General features: G+C 43.3%; 1 protein-coding gene across 1 annotated transcript in view; it reads right to left on the bottom strand.

The window, feature by feature from the left end:
• Positions 1–1,891: 1,891 nt before the first annotated feature.
• RBM28 (RNA binding motif protein 28) overlaps positions 1,892–18,974 on the bottom strand; it is a 39,185-nt gene continuing 22,102 nt past the window's right edge. Inside the window, exons 14-19 of the mRNA XM_039473000.2 lie at positions 17,104–17,262; positions 13,915–14,064; positions 13,618–13,692; positions 10,734–10,990; positions 9,318–9,417; positions 1,892–6,733 (exon numbers count right to left, since the gene is read on the bottom strand). Coding sequence (XP_039328934.2) covers positions 6,602–6,733; positions 9,318–9,417; positions 10,734–10,990; positions 13,618–13,692; positions 13,915–14,064; positions 17,104–17,262 — 873 coding nt within the window. The 3' untranslated portion in view covers positions 1,892–6,601. The remainder of the gene's footprint in view (positions 6,734–9,317; positions 9,418–10,733; positions 10,991–13,617; positions 13,693–13,914; positions 14,065–17,103; positions 17,263–18,974) is intronic.

The following is an 18,974-nucleotide window of genomic DNA, read 5'->3' as shown; positions in this document are numbered from 1 at the left end:
AGTCTTGAGTACCATCTGGGTGGGCAGAGTTGGCACTGGCATGATACCTCTCCACTGCTCTCCTGACAGAGGTGGGGCATGTGCTTCCCAGGGCCACTTCCCAACCCAGGGAGATTTTTCCATCTTGCTGATTTGGTGGGGGAAGCTGCTTTCGGATTTCAAGTGGACACTGCTGGCCTGGACGGGGCCAAGGGGCTCTGCCTCTGAGAGCTGTTCTTCACTTTGTGGCATTACCTCTCTGAGGCACAGCAAGCCTGCTTTGCTCCTCAGAATCCTGCTGCAGGGCTGGTAGTATCCTGAGAGCTAGACAACTTCATGTTCTTGGCAACGGATGGCCACTGTGGTACTGGAGGAGGGATGTATGTCAGGGCAAAGTATGTTATTAGAAAGTTGTGTATCATGGCCAGGCACAGTGGTTCATGCCTGTAATCCCAGCACTTCAGGAGGCTGAAGAGGGTGGATCACCTGAGGTCAGGAGTTCGAGACCAGCCTGGCCAACACTGGTGAAGCCCAGCCTCTACTAAAAATAAAAAAATTAGTTGGGCATGGTGGTGCACACCTATAATCCCAGCTATTCCGGAGGCTGGGGAAGTAGAATCGCTTGAACCTGGGAGGCGGACTTGCAGTGAGCTGAGATCTTGCCACTGCATTCCAGCCCTAGGCAACAAAAAATGAAACTCCATCAGAAAGAAAGAAGGAAAGAGAAGGAAAGAAGAAAGAACGAGAGAGAGAGAGAGAGAAAGAAAGTTGCACACCCATCCTGTCATCTCACTATAAATAGCAGAGGAACAATGTTCTGGCCCCTCCCTACATCTGAGGTGCCAGGTTCTACAACAGGGTCTTCTCTACCATGGACCAGAATACAAGATAGCATTTTTTCTGCAGTAGCATCCAAAGCAAAAACTTCATCAGAAGGATGCCATTGGAGTCTCTTTCCGTTGAAAAGTGCATGCACACAAGGTAGTGTCAGATCCAAGGGAGAAGAAAAGGGGGAGGAGAACTGGGGATACAGGTCGAGAATAAGGAGATGAAGGGACATTTGAGAATCTGATTCTTTTTTCTTGTAGAGATGGGGTCTTGCTACATTGCCCAGGCTAGTCTTGAATTCCTGGGCTCAAGTGATTCTCCCACTTTGACCTCCTGAAGTGCTGGGATTACAGGCATGAGCCACCATGCCAGGTCCAGGGAACCTGTTTCTGACAGCCGGGTCTCTTGCACATCCAGACTTCACCATCTAGGCCTGTGCATACAGACTGGGAGTCCCTTGGGTAGCAGGGAGCAGGAATGGGATTGGCTTTGGCCATGAGGCAGATTAAGCAACATCTGAGGGGAGTTGCTAGTGGACTGAGGCCCAGACAGTGCAGGGGAGAGGGAGAAAAGGGGTGGAAGAGTGAGAGGAACTGACATTTTTAGAGCAGTTACTATGAGAGGAATGAGGCGAGGCAAGAAAGAAGAAAGAAAATATATAAAACAAGGACAGGCTGTTGAGCATCTGTTCAGCACATGACCATCTGGTATGTCCTTTACCACCATAATCCGCAATAACCAGCCATTAAGTACAGCCACGTACCAGCCCTGGGGCCGGGACTATGGGAGCTAGTTCTTACAAGGGGCTCACGATCTACTTGGGAAGGCAAGACCTAAAGAAATGACAAGTAAGCTGCAATGGCATATGCTCTGTCGAATGAGAGGACAACAATCAGTAAATGTGCCAAGACTTAGAGGAAGGGACCACAATGCCCTGGGATGCTTGAGGTCCCCAGGGAGAGGCTGGGCCTTGAGCCAGAACTTGAGTGCTGGATGGCACTTGAGTGGAAAGGAGGGGCAGAGAGATTGTCCAGATTGGAATGGACAAGGCATAGCAGAAAGTACACAGACGGTACATTCAAGGCACTGTGAACAGCAGTTTATTTTTTCCTTCATGCTGTCTCCTGAGGTCCTTAGGAAATGACTCTGTTGTCCTTCACAAGTCCAGCTAGGCCCTGGAGCAAATGGCCTTTGGAGAATTCAACAGTATTAAACTCCTACTACGAGTAAATCAATGTTGGGTGTTGTGGAGTATGTGGAAAAGTGCAAAAAATTGTCCCTGCTTTAAGGACAAGAAACCATTTTCCTTCTATCAAATGTCTAGGCAAGGAGACTGTGGAATGACACTGTAGCAGTGAAGTCTCACATCTGATAAAAGGCAGTGGGCTCTGGCAGCGTAGACAAGTCTAAGAAACACTGGATTTGCCATTTATCAAGATGCTCCATTTGGGGGCGGTCCAAAAGGTCTTTCAGTGACTCAGCAGTTCTCTTCTCAGAATTGGTTCCCAGTTTGTGCCTTCCAATTTCCCGGAATATTCCTTTACCAGCACAAAAACTCATGTACAGCCAACAACCAGTTCAAAGTCAGATGCCAAAGTAATGACAGGCTATACCAGTAATTCACCCCACGTCTGGCCACTGAATAAGCGATCACAGACTGCAAATAATCCTAGAAAGAGAGGTACCAAAACAAGAATGAGAGAACCAAAACAAGGATGTGGATAACTTCTAAACTGGTCAGCCTTGGTTGGACAAAACGAACAGCTGGAAATCTCAACTTGGCCTAAGAAACCTCTTAAAGTGCCAATTAGAGCTGAGTTGAAAAGGAGTTGGGCATCACTGGAGACAAACTGAAAAACAGCGTATGCACCCACAGTGTGATGATGTCGTTATTTTCATGAAGGAGCAGTCTATGGAGAAGTACAGGAACTTTCAAAGTTGCATGGGCAGAGCTGCTTCTTACATGACAGAATTGGCGGCTACCTGTCACTTCACAGCGAGACACACGAATATGAAGCAGAGAACTGGCTGTGTGGGTCATCAGGAGAGCTTAAGACTGCAGATTCTGGAGAATCAGCACTCACTGTGACACATGTGATCCCCTGCCTCCTCAGACAACTGAAGGCTAAGTGCATAATGAGAAGGGCATCTCCGGAGCCTTGACTTTCTGGGCTCTGAATTTCTAGCTGGAAAACCTCTTTTCAAGACAAAAACATACCAAAGTACACTTCAAAGTATTTCGAAGAATTAATCACATGCCCTAACTTTATAATAGAGGAAGGCACAGATCTCATTTCTGTGACAGGTGATGCTAATCCTTGCCACAGGTTACCTCCAGAAGAAGGAACTGTACAGCTAAACAGAGCAGATTCTTCGAAACCACAACAAACAAACAAGGCAAAGAACAGCTGCACATCATCTTAAGATTCCATTTACAGGTCATCTCTCTAAGCCAGGCTATTACGTAATCAAGCAGGAAACTACTACTAAAATTTGATAGTGGTGGCCTGTCTTGGATGCTAACAAAACATTTGCTATTGTTTTTCAAATTAATAGAGACGCGGTCTCACTATGTTGGCCAGGCTGGTCTCAAACTCCTGACCTCAAGCAATCCTCCCACCTCCACCTCCTAAAGTACTGTGATCATAGGTGTGACTCTGTGCCCCACCTGTTGTTTTTTAACCAAACAGTCTGTAACTCAACTCTCCTGTTAATTGAGAAAACTCCATTTCCTGACACATCAGACCCTGAAGTGAAGTAGAAGTGAGCAAAACTCTCACTGCACTAAAATTCTCAAGCCAAGGAGTCAATGAAGCTGACCAAATAGCCATAGTAAGGTGTTCCAAAGGGATATCAGATATATTTGATCTGATTATTAAGAAAGGGAAGATTCAACCTCACATAAAGAACTCTTTAAAGAACTGTACAACAGCTCTCCAGGCAAGTGAATGAGGTTTTTAACATACTGAGTTACTAAAGCTGTTAAAAGAAATATTTGGATCTAAGTGAATCTGGCAATGTTATCTGAATGAACACCGATTTTGATCTATCCTAAATGTTAAGATATATTTTTGAATAAGATATTTCTGTACTAGGAAAAAAAAAAGTGGTGAGCAGACAGAGAGTTGGCCAAAGGAAAATGGATTAACTGACTGGCAGGTTATAGCTATTCTGACACCCTTAATAAAGTCCCTTGCTTACTCCACACTGTACAGACCAGCCTGGGAAAGACATGTTGCCAGGCTATTACAAGAATGTTTGACAGCCCAAGTCATGCTGTCTCAAGGTGAACTTGGAGATAAGTCACCTGTCCTTACGATCTCTCCAAAAGGCTTCAAAATTTCTATGGCTTCTCCTTTATCCATCTCTAAACCAACCAGAGGCATTTCAGAGCATTCATGGTTTCCCCAAGATACTGCAATGAAATAACCATGTCTCTAGCTCAGCAATGGTTCTGTCAAAGCATTATTTGTAACACTCAACCAGACTAAGGAATCAAGAATTTTGGGCTATGCTCCCAACTTTTTCTCTTGCCTACTGAGTACCATTTCTTCCTTTCCTCCCTATTTTTTTAATTCAACAAATATTTATTCAATACCTACTATGTGCCCAGGTCAGTACTAGGTGCTGTGTCTACAGGAGCAAACAAGAGGGATAAAGTCCCTCTCACAAAGCATACATTCTAACTGGAGAGAGACAATGATTTCAGACAGAGATTAGTGCTATAAAGTAATAGGGAAGCAGGCCAGGAGTTCAAGACCAGCCTGGCCAACATGGTGAAACCCCATCTCTACTAAAAATACAAAATTTAGCTGGGAGTGGTGTTATCTGCCTGTAGTCCTGGCTACTTGGGAGGCAGAGGCAGGAGAATTGCCTGAACCTGGAAGGTGGAGGTTGCAATGAGCTGAGACAGCACCACTGCACTCCAGCCTGGGCAACAGAGTGAGACTCTGACTCAAAAGAAGAAGAAGAAGAAACAGGGAAGCAGAATTTAGTAAGGGGGAAAGATAGAGGGGAGGGGAAGAACAGCCCTACTTTAGATAGTCTGGGAAGAGCTCCAGGAGGAGGCGATAACTAGTGGAGACCTACGTGACAAGTAAAACAAGCGAGGGAAAAACTCTCCGGGCAAATGGAATGGATACAAAGGATCTGAGGTGGTCAAGAATCAAGAGATCAGGATGTGGAGAAATAGAAACACTTTTACACTGTTGGTGGGAGTGTAAATTAATTCAACCATTGTGGAAGACAGTGTGGCGATTCCTCAATGACCTAAAAATAGAAATCCCATTTGACCCAGCAATCCCATTACTGGGTATATATCCAAAGGATTATAAATCATTCTACTATAAAGACACATACACACGAATGTTCATTGCAGCACTGTTTACAATAGCAAAGACCTGGAACCAACCCAAATGCCCATTGATGATAGACTGGATAGGGGAAATGTGGTACATATACACCATGGAATATTACGCAGCCATCAAAAACGATGAGTTCGCATCCTACAAAGGGACATGGATGAACCTGGAAACCATCATTCTCAGCAAACTGACACAAGAGCAGAAAATCAAACACCGCATGTTCTCACTTACAGGCGGGTGTTGAACAATGAGAACATGGGCACAGGGAGGCGAGCACTACACACTGGGGTCCGTTGGGGGTAAATGGGGAAGGGACGGCGGGGTGGGGAGGGGGAAATAGATAGCATGGGGAGAAATGACAGATACAGGTGAGGGGAAGGAAGGCAGCAAACCACACTGCCGTGTGTGTACCTATGCAACAATCTTGCATGTTCTTCACATGTACCCCAAAACCTAAAATGCAATAAAAAAATAAAAATATAAAAAAAGAATCAAGAGATCAAAGGAAGGTGTGTAGCCAAAAGTAAATGAAAAGAGTGGATAAAAACAAGGAGAGGTGATAGGGCCAGGGAATCAAATGTTATAGGAAGACAAGATTTCAATCAAAGTGAGATGTCAAACCCCTGGAGTTTTTCAGTGGGTGTGAAACCATCTTAAGGGGCAGATTTAATGAGGATCAAGTGTCCTCATTAAGGAGGACTTAGAGAGCTGTGGATATGATGAAAAAGGAGGTACTCTGAGAGAAATGCAGATCATCACTAACCAGGCTAGTGTCTTTAGGCCACTGCAGACCGATTTCCAGTCAACTGGAAATCCCCTCATTTGACAAGCACATGAGTGCCGCTCTCTAACAGGCCCCACCTCCCCCGACTCTTTTCCAAGTGTCTCCACCTGCAGTGATTCGGTTAGAGAGCATTTCTTTCTGCTCTCAGTCATTTCCTGCAGTGTGTAAGAAAGACTACACAGCTGAATAAGGAATGTCAAGAATGTTCATAAATAATAAAGGAGTCACACATACTAGAAATGACATTCTGTCACTAAAAAGCCATACAATATTTCACTTAGAGAATATGCTTAACAAAATATACATCTTAAACATTCAGCACTCCAGAATGCTTTTTCAATTGTTTCCATTTGAGAAATAAAGAATAAAAATTGGTAATAATTATAGACACAACTTCATACAATAATCTGGATAACATGCGAGAAGCATCATGATATCTTTCAGATATTTCTCTTTGTGGCTAACGAACCACACATCAAAGGGTGGCCCAAAGTTCAGATGTACACAGTCCAGGGCGCCTCCCAGCACAGTAGCAGTGCCCTCGGGGATTTTCTCTCCCTCAGTAATACACATGGGGGATGGGGAGGAGCCCAAGAACATCACCAGAAAATACACAACTCAACTTCTTACCCAGCCTCTGGCATCATCAACTATCAAACCATTTGCTCCTCTTTGCAAGAGGTGCTCCTTTAGAAGGTCCCAATAATTTCTGCTTATATTGTTCAACCAGCTGGTTGAAGCGGATTTCCGTCTTATTTCCCTTAGTTTTCCTAGATACCTATAAATGAAAAGAAAAGAAACATAATATAATCGATTTCAGAGACTATGTATCACCTTACCCTCAGGCCACCCAAGAGAGAAAGTAACTAGTAGGTACAGCGATCATGTCTACCAGGAAGGCGGGGGTAGGTTTCTAGAGAAACCCTTAGAGAAAAAGGCTTGGGCCGGGCGCAGTGGCTCACACCTGTAATCCCAGCACTTTGGGAGGACGAGGCAGGCAGATCACTTGAGGTCAGGAGTTCAAGACCATCCTGGCTAACAATGTGAAATCCCATCTCTACTAAAAATACAAAAAATAAGCCAGGCGTGGTGGCAAGCGCCTGTAGTCCCAGCTACTCGTGAGGCTGAGGCAGAAGAATTGCTTGAACCTGGGAGGCAGAGGTTGCAGAGCCAAGATCGTGCCACTGCACTCCAGCCTGAGTGACAGAGCAAGACTCTCTCTCAAAAAAAAAAAAAAAAAAAAAAAAAAAAAAAAAAAAACACTCAAAGAGAATCATCCACTGGTAAGAAATTAGATCAAGAGTGCATAGGGAGCAGGGTCTGATTAACACACCGTGTTGGGGGTTCAGGGGCCTCTCTCACTATAGCTCCCAAAGGTTTACTTTAGCCTCAAAGCAGATGAGCCAGCACAGAGTCTGGCCATTCTTGCTTGCCCATTCCCTACCCAAGAACACTGCTCATGGGATTTCAGAGATCTCTATAACATATGGTATAGGTCAGAAACTTCCCAGACACAGATTTCCTGAGTAGAATGGGAAGCTACTGTTCCTTTTATCCTTAAAGGAAAGAGACTAGGGAAGGGGAGAAGAAAGCTTGACTTTAAGTGTTCAAGAATGTAGGACCACCGTTTTCTACTAAAAGGAACTAGGCCTCCTTGGGTAAATGGCTAATGTCAGGATTAGGGAAGAGGCAGCTAGCTGAGCCTGGGACATCCTGCACTAGAAAGCAAGAATACTACCAGACAAACAGGCCACATCAGAAAGACTCAGAAACCAACCTGCAGGGGCTTCTGCCAGCCTTAGACAGAGTTAAGAATAACGACAGTATTTGAAACACATCAAGTATATGAAAACTCAGGATTTCCTAATAATAAAAAAATGAGCCAGTATGGCAACAACTCATTACGCTGAAAACAGAGTATACAGAGTAACACACAGAGAGAAAACAATCAAGCATTTGTCCTGTCTTTCCTATACAAATGATATTTTGTGGTAACCAAGTAATTGATAAGGGAAGATTTTTCTTTCTAGAACCCCATTTAAAAATGGAAAAGGACAGAAGTTTTAGAAATCAGCATTCTGTAACCCATAATGAAATAATGGATCTGGTAACGCTCATCAATAATTGCTAAAGCCATTAGGTGAAAGGCTAATTGGCGACTTCATCAATGGAAGGATAAGACAGATAATGCTCAAATCTACTGCTAAATCTCAGTATCACTAAAAATGGGAACCAGCAGTATGTGTCTCAGGTGATGCAAGGAAACATACACACCACCTATAAAATACTCTTGTCAACAAAACTGAACCTGAGGCCGGGCACAGTGGCTCATGCCTATAATCCCAGCACTTTGGGAGGCTGAGGTGGGTGGATCACCTGAGGTCAAGAGTTCACGACCAGCCTGGCTAACATGGTAAAATCCCTCTCTACTAAAAACATAAAATTAGCTGGGAATGGTTGCACATGCCTGTAATCCCAGCTACTCAGGAGGTTACTCTGGGAGGCAGAGGTTGTGGTGAGCCGAGATTGTGCCATTGCACTCCAGCAGCCTGGGTAACAAAAGCAAAACTCCATCTCAAGGAAGAAAAAAAAAAAAAAAAAAAAAAAAAGAAAAGAAAACTAAACTTGATCAAGCCATCAGACTGAACTACTACCAGTTTACAGGTAATATGGGTATCACAGAAACAAGTTAAATGACACCACAAGGAAGCAAATCCAAAATGTAACACAAATGACCTGGTTTCTCCAAAAAATGAACAGCATGGAAAAATGGGCTGTAAGGGAGAATGGATATTACAGAAGAAAAAGTGATTTAAGAAATTAAAAACCCAAGTGTAATGTGGGACTTTGGACCCCAACTCATACTAACCAAGTATAAAAATATTCTTCAGGCAACTGGGGAAATTTTAATATGGCTTTAATATATCATTTGTGTAGCAGATGATATTAAGGGCTTCTTATTAGTTTCATTAGATATTATAATGGCATAAGGTGTGTGTGTTTAAGGCCTGAGCAGTTAGAGATGCACTCTGAAGTTTTTCTGAGTAATATGTTTCATTTTCATATGAGACACATTTACACGTGAAATGGGCTTTGCTTTAATACCCTCTAGTGGGGAAAGCATGTTATGGGAAATATGTAAAACAAGGAGACTGCTGAAACAGAGAAACAGATACATGGAGGTTCATTTTACTTTTTGCTCTCCACTTTTATGACTGTGTACATCAACATTCTCTAAAGAGCTACAGTACTACACAGAAGTCTTTTTTTTTTTCTTTTTTGCTCAACTAACCAAGGTACAAACATGGCTACAACCTGGCAGAACCATGCCGTACCAAAGCTGTACGTCCTGCAGAACTCACCTGCTTGGAAGATAACTGCTGTTTCTCCTGTGTCCACTGGCTTCTTTGGGGCTTTGGCTTTTTGGGATGGACGGGCTTCACTTTGCCTTTGTCCCGCAACCTGAAATAACATGGCTGAGTGTTACCTGGAGTCGTTCTTCTAACTGGCACCCCTAGGTTCGCTGAGCTCAAGAAGTAAAATTCCTCTTTGTACACGGGCCCTTCCCAAGCCCATGATAAGTTAGGTCATTCTAAAAAGGGATACTGCAACAGACCCTCTGAAGGTTCAGTATTTGCATACTTGTTTTTGTGGGTATTTTTGTTTTTGTTTTGGCTTAAAACCTCATGGAGGCCAGGCATGGTGAGTCATGCCATGATCTCAGTACTTTGGGAGGTAGGGGTGAGAGGACTGCTTGATGCCAGGAGTTTGAGACAAGCCCAGGCGACATAGCAACCCTGGTCTCTACTAAGGTAAAATAAAAAAAAGTCCCAACTACTCAGGAGGCTGAGGCAGGTGGATGGCTTGAGTCCAGGAGTTTGAGGTTACAGTGCACTATGACCATGTCACTGCACTCTAGCCTGGGCAACAGAGCAGGATCCTGTGACACAGTGTGAATCTGTGTCCTTGCCCATATCTCATGTCAAATTGTAATCCCCAGTGTTGGAGGCTGGGCCTGGTGGGAGGTGGCTGGCTCAAGGGGCTGACTCCAGGAATGGTTTAGCACCATCCCCTCAGTGCTGTTCTCATGACAGTGAAAAGGTTATCAGATCTGGTTGTTTAAAAGTGGTGGCACCTCCCACGCTCCTCCGCCTTGCTCCAGGCCATGTGGAGTGCCGGCTCCCACTTCACCTTCCACTATGATTGGTAAGTTTCCTGAGGCATCCCTAGAAGACGAGCAGCATGCTGTCATGCTTTCTGTACAGGCTGTGGAACCATGAGCCAATTAAGCCTCTTTTCTTTATAAATTACCCACTCTCAGGTATTTCTTTATAGCAGTAGAAGAACTGAATAATACACCATCTCTAAAAATAAATAAATAAAACCCTATAGATATCTCAAAAGCCTTCGTTGATTTAACAAACATTTTGTAAAGATTTACTTTTGTACAGCACTAATCTGCTGCCCCAGATAGAAACTACAACTGAACCTCAAGTAGGCGGCCTCAGCCGGCAGAGATGGCCATCTGGACAAAAGGAAGCTCTTCAAAAGAGGAAGAAAGGGGCACAAAACCCTACCCTAGGAGGCCCCTCTGCCATTGAACTAAGAGTGACATCTCTGATTGGTGTTGAAGACCCATGTTAACCCTGTGTATGGGAATGCATACACCAAGCATCCCTTTCAGCCAAACAAATGCCACAAAGAGAAAAGAAGTCAGCAAAAACAAACCCACTTAGAAGCCACCCACTGTTCTATGTCGCCGCCCTCCTGCATCTCACCTGATTTTGGGGCCTCGGTGTGAAGGGAGTGCCAGGACCTTTCTTCTCCTCTTTCCATCAGGCAGCTCCACCTGCTCCACTTCAGCCTTGGTCTGGAAGCCGGTCCATGAGGTAGAGCCTGCCTTCCTCTTCTGCTCTGGGGGCGCCTTGCTTTGTTCCTCTGTGTGGTGGTGAGCTGCCTTCTGTTGCCGGTCTTTTGCAGGCTCTTGTTGCCCCTTCTGAGGCTTAACAGTTGCAGGCTTGGATCTCATTTTTTGCTGCATAAAACAAGAAAATGCCATCTGGTTTCTGGATGAGCTTTCCTTGCTGCAAATACTCAGCAAAGAGGGGCTTTATGTGAGTTAGATGAAAGAAAAGGAATTCTTCCCCTACACAGTTGGAGACTCAAGGAAAGTAAATACATGTAGTTCACAAGCCCTGCCATGGTCACAGATGGTTACTAGGTGGGGGGCACAAAATAACCATTTCCCCTTCCCATAACACAGAAATAAGGGCGCGTGCATGCCCAAGATTCAAAGCCAGTAGGTAAGACAATTATCAAAGGTGTAACCTATGTAGAAGGAGAATGCAAGAAAAGAGACAGCAACAGAAAAGATACTGAAGTAATAAGGGCTGAGAATTTTTCAAAACTAATGGCAGTCACTAAACCACAGATCTCGGAAATCAGAGAAGACCACATAAGATAAATACTAACCAATTTACAACTAGTAATATCACAGACCAACTGCAGAAAATCAAAGATAAAATCTTGAAAGAAGCCAGACAGGGGAAAAATTTTACCTATGGGGAACAAGGATGAGATTACATCAAATCTCTCTCTCTTTTGTTCTTAATAGGCAGCCTCTCAAACCAGAGTAGGTTCAGAGAGATTCCCCAGACTGCTCTTCAGAAACCATGTAAGCAAGAAGGGAGTGAAGTGAGATATTTAATATTTAAAGTTTTAAAAGAAAAAAAAAAAGTCACCAACCTACAATCTGTATCCAATAAACTTATCTTTCAAAGGTGAGGGAAAAGGCTTACTCAGACAAACAAAAATTGAGGGAATTTGTTACCAGTAGACTTGTCTTACAAGAAATACTAAATACATTTCTTCAGAGAGAAGAAAAGTGACATAGTCAGAAACTCGGATCGTTATCAAGAAAGGAAGAATAGGAATGGAATAAATGAAGTGAAGACAACAAGGAAAAGATGCTGTGGGCAAGACGGCATAGCGGATGTTACAGATGTATTTGCACTGAAGTGGAAGAAACAGAAGATTCAAGTGAAATTAATGTAATGGTAAGTGTGTGTTGTTCTTCCCTTTCACTTCAGAAATCCAGAGAGGTACAACGATACAATGAACATTTACTACACGCCTATTGTGTGCCAGTCTGTTTCTAAGATACAAAAAAAAAATAGTGTCTACCCTTTAGGACTCACAGCCAGGTGGAGATAAGAGATGCACACATAAATAAACCAAAGTTAAAAAACAAAACTCATAGCTTAAGGAAGTTCATGAAAGTCAAGTAAAGAGGGCCTATCTTTTGAGAGAGGAAGGGGAATGCTACTTGAAATGGATCATTTTTTATCTGAATATACAAAGTGAGTAGAGGTATTTTTACACAGAAAGAACAGTATGAATATAAATATGGGCAACAAAGAAAGTAATCTGGATGTTAAAAAACAAACAAGGCTGGGCTCAGTGACTCAAACCTATAATCCTATTGCTTTGGGAGGCCCAGGCAGGCGGATCACTTGAAGTCAGGAGTTCAAGACCAGCCTGGCCAACATGGTGAAACCCCATCTCTTCTAAAAAAAAATATATACATATAAAAATTAGCCAGGCATGGTGGCATACACCTGTTGTCCCAGCTACTCGGGAGGCTGAAGCAGGAGAACTGCCTGAACCCAGGAGGCAGAAGTTGTAGCGAACTGAGATTGCACCACTGTATTCCAGCCTGAGTGACACACCAAGACTCCATCTCAGACAAACAAACAAACAAAACTGGTAGCTTCAGAATCACCTCTAAAACAATGGCCAAAGGTAAAAAACAATTCTATTATCTAGGATAACAAAGTTGCCTTGACCAATCCTCAGATCCCAGATTTTCCAACCCGGGGCCATTGCATTGAATGCCAGAATGGCTCATCTATTGGTAACGCTCTTGGCATACATTACAAAGACTACAAATGTTTGCTCTATGTGCAAGTTAGCTTTGCTGTACAGTATCAATGAGAGCTCCAAGAATGACAGAGTCAAGAATAATCTGGCCCTGGGGAAAGATGGGTAAGAGAATGAGTACTGACTGCGTGCTGACCATGTAGTATGTTAGACGATGGACACGTATTATCTCATTTAGTCCTCAGCAATCATGTGAGCCAGAACTGTTCACCCATTTTACAAACTGAAGTTCAGAGCAGTAATAATTGCCAAGGAACAGGTACCAAAAAAGGGCAGAGCCAGAGTCTGAGCATGAGTACGCCTATTCCTAAAGTCCCTGCTCCACCCTCTACACCACACCAGACTAAAAACAGTACTAAAACTATCAGGCTTCACACTTCTGAAGCCAATAAGAGAAAATATGGAAGAGATAACTGAAAGCTACAGGTAATGGGAAACCTTAACCTCAACTATTCATTTTGGCACGTACTATCACCAAACGCTGTCAAGAACTGCTGATTGGAAATAGCATTAGTCTATTTCCTCTCTCCTTCCTTTCCCTTCTGCTGTAGAGCTATCAGACACGGGTCAGCAGATAAGACAATGGCCTGGAGAGGCTTAGGGAACTCGGAGCACAAAACCTAAGTGAGGGGAGAACTACTCTATGAGGGCAGAAGCACAAACTGAACAAAATAGAAAAGTTTAACTATGTCCTTAAAAATATGGACCATTTAATTTCTGTACCAAGCTGCGCTGGATCCTTAGTTCCTTCATTTTCAGTTTTCTTCGATCTTCTAAAGAGAACTCCACTATTGGTCTCTGTCAGAGGGAGACAAAATGTCATTCATTAGACTTCTTAATCTATGCATGCAATGAGCTGAGTTGTTCCCCTTCACACATCCTCCCACAACCCACCCTTTTTTTTTGGTCCACTTGCCACCCTTTCCCACCCGTCAAATGTCAGAGGACACTAGGCATGAAGAAGGTTGGTCTCCTGCAAGTGGTCCTCAGGGAACAAGTCTCCCAGAGGATGAGGCTTACCTTCTGAGGCCCAAAGATTTCTGGATTATTGTTGATGTGGCGGAGGGCTTTCAGGGCATGCTCGTGCTCCTGGAACTCTGCAAAGGCGTAGCCCAGGGACTGACCCTTCATGTTCCCAAGAGCACCTTTGAGGTCTCGCATCACTCTACACTATGAGTACAGCAAGAAAAAAATCAGTTAATTACAGAAGGAGAAGCCTTGCTTGACATAAGCTGCTTTAATAGAGTCAATAAGAAATCAGGTTATTAGATGGGCATGGTGGCTCATGCCTTGTAATCCCAGCAATTTGGGAGGCTGATCACTTGAGACCAGGAGTTTGAGACCAGCCTGGAAAGCATGGCAAAACCTTATCTCTATAAAAAAATTAAAAATTAGCCAGCCATGGTGGCACGTGCCTGTAGTCCCAGCTACTCATGAGGCTGAGTCAGGAGGATCACCTGAGCCTAGGAAGGTCGAGGTTGCAGTGAGCCATGATGGCACCACTACACTCTAGCCTGGAGACCCTGTCCCAAAAAAAGAAAAAGGTTATTGAAACATAATCTTCGTTTATACCACCATCACAAAAATCACACTGGAACAATAAGAATAATAACAACTTATGTGTGTTCATCTTACTAGAATTCACCTACTAAGAGCACAAAACAGATTTTAAAATAATACTTTCTTGCTTTCTACTAGTTTACAGACATCCATGGAGACCTAAAAATGTTAAAATGTTAAAAAAAAAAATCAAACACAATACAAACACAACTGTTCACAATACAAATTAAGAGGTAAATGGTATTTTAAGTTGTGTAACAAGTTATCACCGAGGATGGAATACAGTCTATAGATCTTACCACTGAAAAAAGCCCTCAGGAAGGAAATTATTGAAGAAGGCCTGATGGCTTTAGATTAGAAAGATATTTCAAGTATAGGAAAAAGCCTCTCCAACATACAGCCTCAGAAATATAGGAAGAAGTTTCAGCTCTATTTGCTTGCAGCTCAATCGTCTCTATTTAGCCAGATGTAGTAGACATCTGGGTCACCAAAGTATGGTATGATTTTTTGAGAAAATTGATAATTTACATGCTATTATTACTACTGAAGCTGTTGTTCTCATGTAATGGAGAGGGCTAAGTATCGGGGACACATGGATGCCACATTTAGTTTACGTCCAGTGCCTAGAACTGTCCAATACTGTAAGGAATCAAGAGAAGCATACAACGAAGGTCCTGTCCTCCAGATGCTTACTATCTTATTGAGACATTCACTGTATGTGCACATCGGAAAGAATTAAGAGAAAAATTAACATAATGCAAATATTACAGAATACACATAAATTTCTCTAAATTATGACAGGTGTTAAATGTGTAGACATTAAGTATTTGGATGATATGAGAAATGACACAACTGTCCCCTATGAGCAGTTTTACTAAGAGTGGTGTCAGATATGTGCTGATATATTCACATTCTTTCATGTAATTTCCCAAATACCAATCCATACATTTTGAAAAGGTTTATGTTGGTGAAACAGAGTAAAGCAGACCCAAAACACTGGCAATGGCACTTTTAAAATAAATACTGACTGAAAGATTACTATGTGCCAGGTACTATGCTAAGGACTGGGGATAATGAGATAATGTTAGCCTCAAAAACTCAGTCTAGTGGGGAGAAGTGACTGATGGACCATTTCAGGCCAGGGTAACAGTAAGCAGCATGATAGAGATATGCAAGGCCAGGCCCAGTGGTTCACACCTGTAATGCCAGCACTGTGGGAGGCCAAAGCAGGGGCATCGTCTGAGCTCAGGAATTTGAGACCAGCCTGGGCAACATGGCAAAACCCTGTCTCTACCAAAAACGTAAGAAATTAGCCAGACACAGTGGTGTGTGCTGCCTATAGTCCCAACTACTTGAGAGGCTGAGGTGGGAGGACTGCTTGAGCTTGAGGCGGAGGCTGCAGTGAGCTGAGATGGCACCACTGCACTCCAGCCTGTGACAGACCAAGACCACATCTGAAAAAAAAGAAGAAAGAAAAGACAGAAATATGCAAAGGGGAAGGTGGAGGCCGAGTAGAAGTTCTGAACTCACACACAGTCTAACCAAGTTGGTGTGAACCCAGTTTTTTCTAATTCAACTGCTGAACAACTACATGGTTTTGGCCACAGGGCATAGGGGACTTCCTGTGTTGACCACAGAGCACAGGGGACTCTGACAATAGGGTAAGAATCTACCTAGTAGTCAAACACTCTTCCAAAAAGCAAAGCAGATTATTTTCTTTGCAAGAAAATTCACATGATAGCACAAAGTATAATGCTAAGCACACAACAGGCATTTAATAAATGCCTGCTAAATTAACTCAGGAAGACAGACTTCCTCACATTCTGCTGTGATTTGGTCAAATGCAAAAGACAATTCTTAGAAAAAAAAAGAACAAAACCAAGAAACTGTTGAACTCAGCCTTGCATGCTGATATGTCCAAAAGAAAGTCTGTTGATGGCCAGATGAAGTGGCTCACACCCGTAATCCTAGCACTTTGGGAGGTCGAAGTGGGCAGATCATTTGAGATCAGGAGTTCAAGATCAGCCTGGCCAACGTGGTGAAATCTCTTCTCTACTAAAAATACAAAAATTAGCGAGGCATAGTAGTGCATGCGTACAGTCCCAGCTACTCAGGGGGCTGAGGCAGGAGAATTCCTTGAGCCAAGGAGGCGGAGGTTGCAGTGAGTCAAGTTCGCACCACTGCACACCAGCCTGGATGACAGAGCGAGACTTCATCCCAAAAAAAAACAAAAACAAAAACAGGGCTGGGTGCGGTGGCTCAAGCCTGTAATCCCAGCAGTTTGGGAGGCCGAGGCGGGTGGATCACGAGGTCAAGAGATCGAGACCATCCTGGTCAACCCCGTCTCTACTAAAAATACTAAAAAATTAGCTGGGCATGGTGGCGTGTGCTTGTAATCCCAGCTACTCAGGAGGCTGACGCAGGAGAATTGCCTGAATCCAGGAGGCGGAAGGTTGCGGTGAGCAGAGATCACGCCATTGCACTCCAGCCTGGGTAACAAGAGCGAAAATCCGTCTCAAAAAAAAAAAAAAAACTGTTGATTTTTTTTGCATGGGGTGGGGAGGCATGCTGGCACCACAACCTGAGGGAAATGCTTGATCTGACCCAAAATCAGAAGGAACGTTCTCAATGAACAGGGCCAAGTCTTACCTCCTTGATGCGCACTCCTTTCTCTCCTCTAGCAGCACTCAGCAGCAGCTTTCTGAGCTGTTTGTCATCTACAGCCTTTGGGAGATTGTGCAGGCAGAGCCTGGTTCGGGAGACGAAGATATTCTGGTCCTTGAGTTTCTGATGCTTCAGCAGCTCAAACTGAAAGAACAACCAATTGTTAACAGTACAACCCACCCTTTCTAAGAGGCGGGCTCATAATTCTCTAAAAGGAAAGAACTATGATCCCCATCCCATAACCACACATATACAAAAAGGAAGGAAACTGCCCATATAGCAGCTTTACAATGTCCAGTACAGGAAAAGAAAAGTTCAAGGGGACAAGACAACGGGTGGGTAATAATAAAATCACAGGCTCTGGAGAGCCATCCCTAACTGGAGAAATACATACAATTTTAAAACATCAATTTTTCATCTGCAAAATGGAGCAGTAGACCAATGTCTCTGGCACTGATGTAAGGTCAAAATGTGATAATATAAGGCCGGGCATGGTGGCTCATGCCTGTAATCCCAGCACTTTGGGAGGTCGAGGCAGATCACCTGAGGTCAGGAGTTCAAGAGTAGCCTGGCCAACACGGTGAAACCTTGTCTCTACTACAAACACAAAAATCAGCCAGGCGTAGTAGTACATGCCTGTAATCCCAGCTGTAATTCTCGGGGGGCTGAGGCAGGAGAATCGCCTGAACCTGGGAGGCAGAGGTTATAGAAAGCTGAGATCGCACCATTGCACTCCAGCTTGGGCAACAAGAATGAAACTCCACCTCAACAAAAAAGAAAAGAAAAGAAAATTCCTAGCTCAAAATGCAGCCCAGAGCAGATAACAACTAATACTGTGGTTAACATATATGCCTAGTCCTCATCTACCTACCAACTCAACTGATTATCTAATCCTTCCAAAAGGAAATGGAACTTATTCAAAGGATACTTGAGAGAATGCTGTCTCGTCTCAACTCTGCCACCCTGAGGCAAAGGAATATCCATGACCACAGCACCATATTTTGCTCTTAGAGCAACATCCTCAACTATGCTGCCACAAAACCCTAGTTCCTGCGTGATCTGTGTCTAAAATGAAATGAAGGACGACATTCTTCTCCCAATTAAGTTTTTCAAAACTAAGTTGATAGAAAAAAAGTTTTCAATTATAAGTTTCTCTTTTGTCAAGTCGTCTCAGTCTTGCTGCTTCTTGTTTGGTAAAAGTACCAACAAATCACAAAATAAACCAATCACCTGGAAAATGACAATCAAAGGAACATCTGAAGAGGCTATGTTTAAGTTCAACAGACTGTTTTTCTGTCAGGAAAAACTGCCTGCTGTGAATTTACAATGTGTATTTATCACTGAATGAGCTTGTAGCTAACAAAATTAGTTTTAAATTAAATGTCATTATTGCATTGTGCTCACAAAAGGGTATATAATGCCCCCAAATACCATGATTTCCAGATGTTCACTACCAGAAAAGTTGAAAACCTGTGCACACTGAAAAAAGACACACTGCAAAAAGACACACAGCCTCCTGCTGTCACTATACTCTCACCCCTGTTCCTCATCTTCATAGCTGATTCTGTTCATGGTTATGCATCTTTACCATTATAGGTGGGCTTGGCTTTTTGAAAATAAGTTATACAGGAAAAAGTAAAAATTCTTGGGAACACTACCAAACACCAAAGGAACGTAACGGTTATTGGTTAACACTGAAAACGTCCTTAAGATGGGGTTTTTCTAAAATGATTTTATAATCTGGAGATTCCGCATCTTCTTCCTTCCCTAATAACTCCAGTCTGTTCTCATCTTCCCTTCTTAAGTTATTCTGTGCTTATACTGACACCTAATTATATGTAGCCCTAGCCTCTGTG

Source organism: Saimiri boliviensis, chromosome 10, assembly GCF_048565385.1.
Source record: "Saimiri boliviensis isolate mSaiBol1 chromosome 10, mSaiBol1.pri, whole genome shotgun sequence".
NCBI lineage: Eukaryota > Metazoa > Chordata > Mammalia > Primates > Cebidae > Saimiri > Saimiri boliviensis.
Note: the sequence above shows the minus strand (reverse complement) of the source record. Positions and strands in the feature narration are given on the sequence as shown.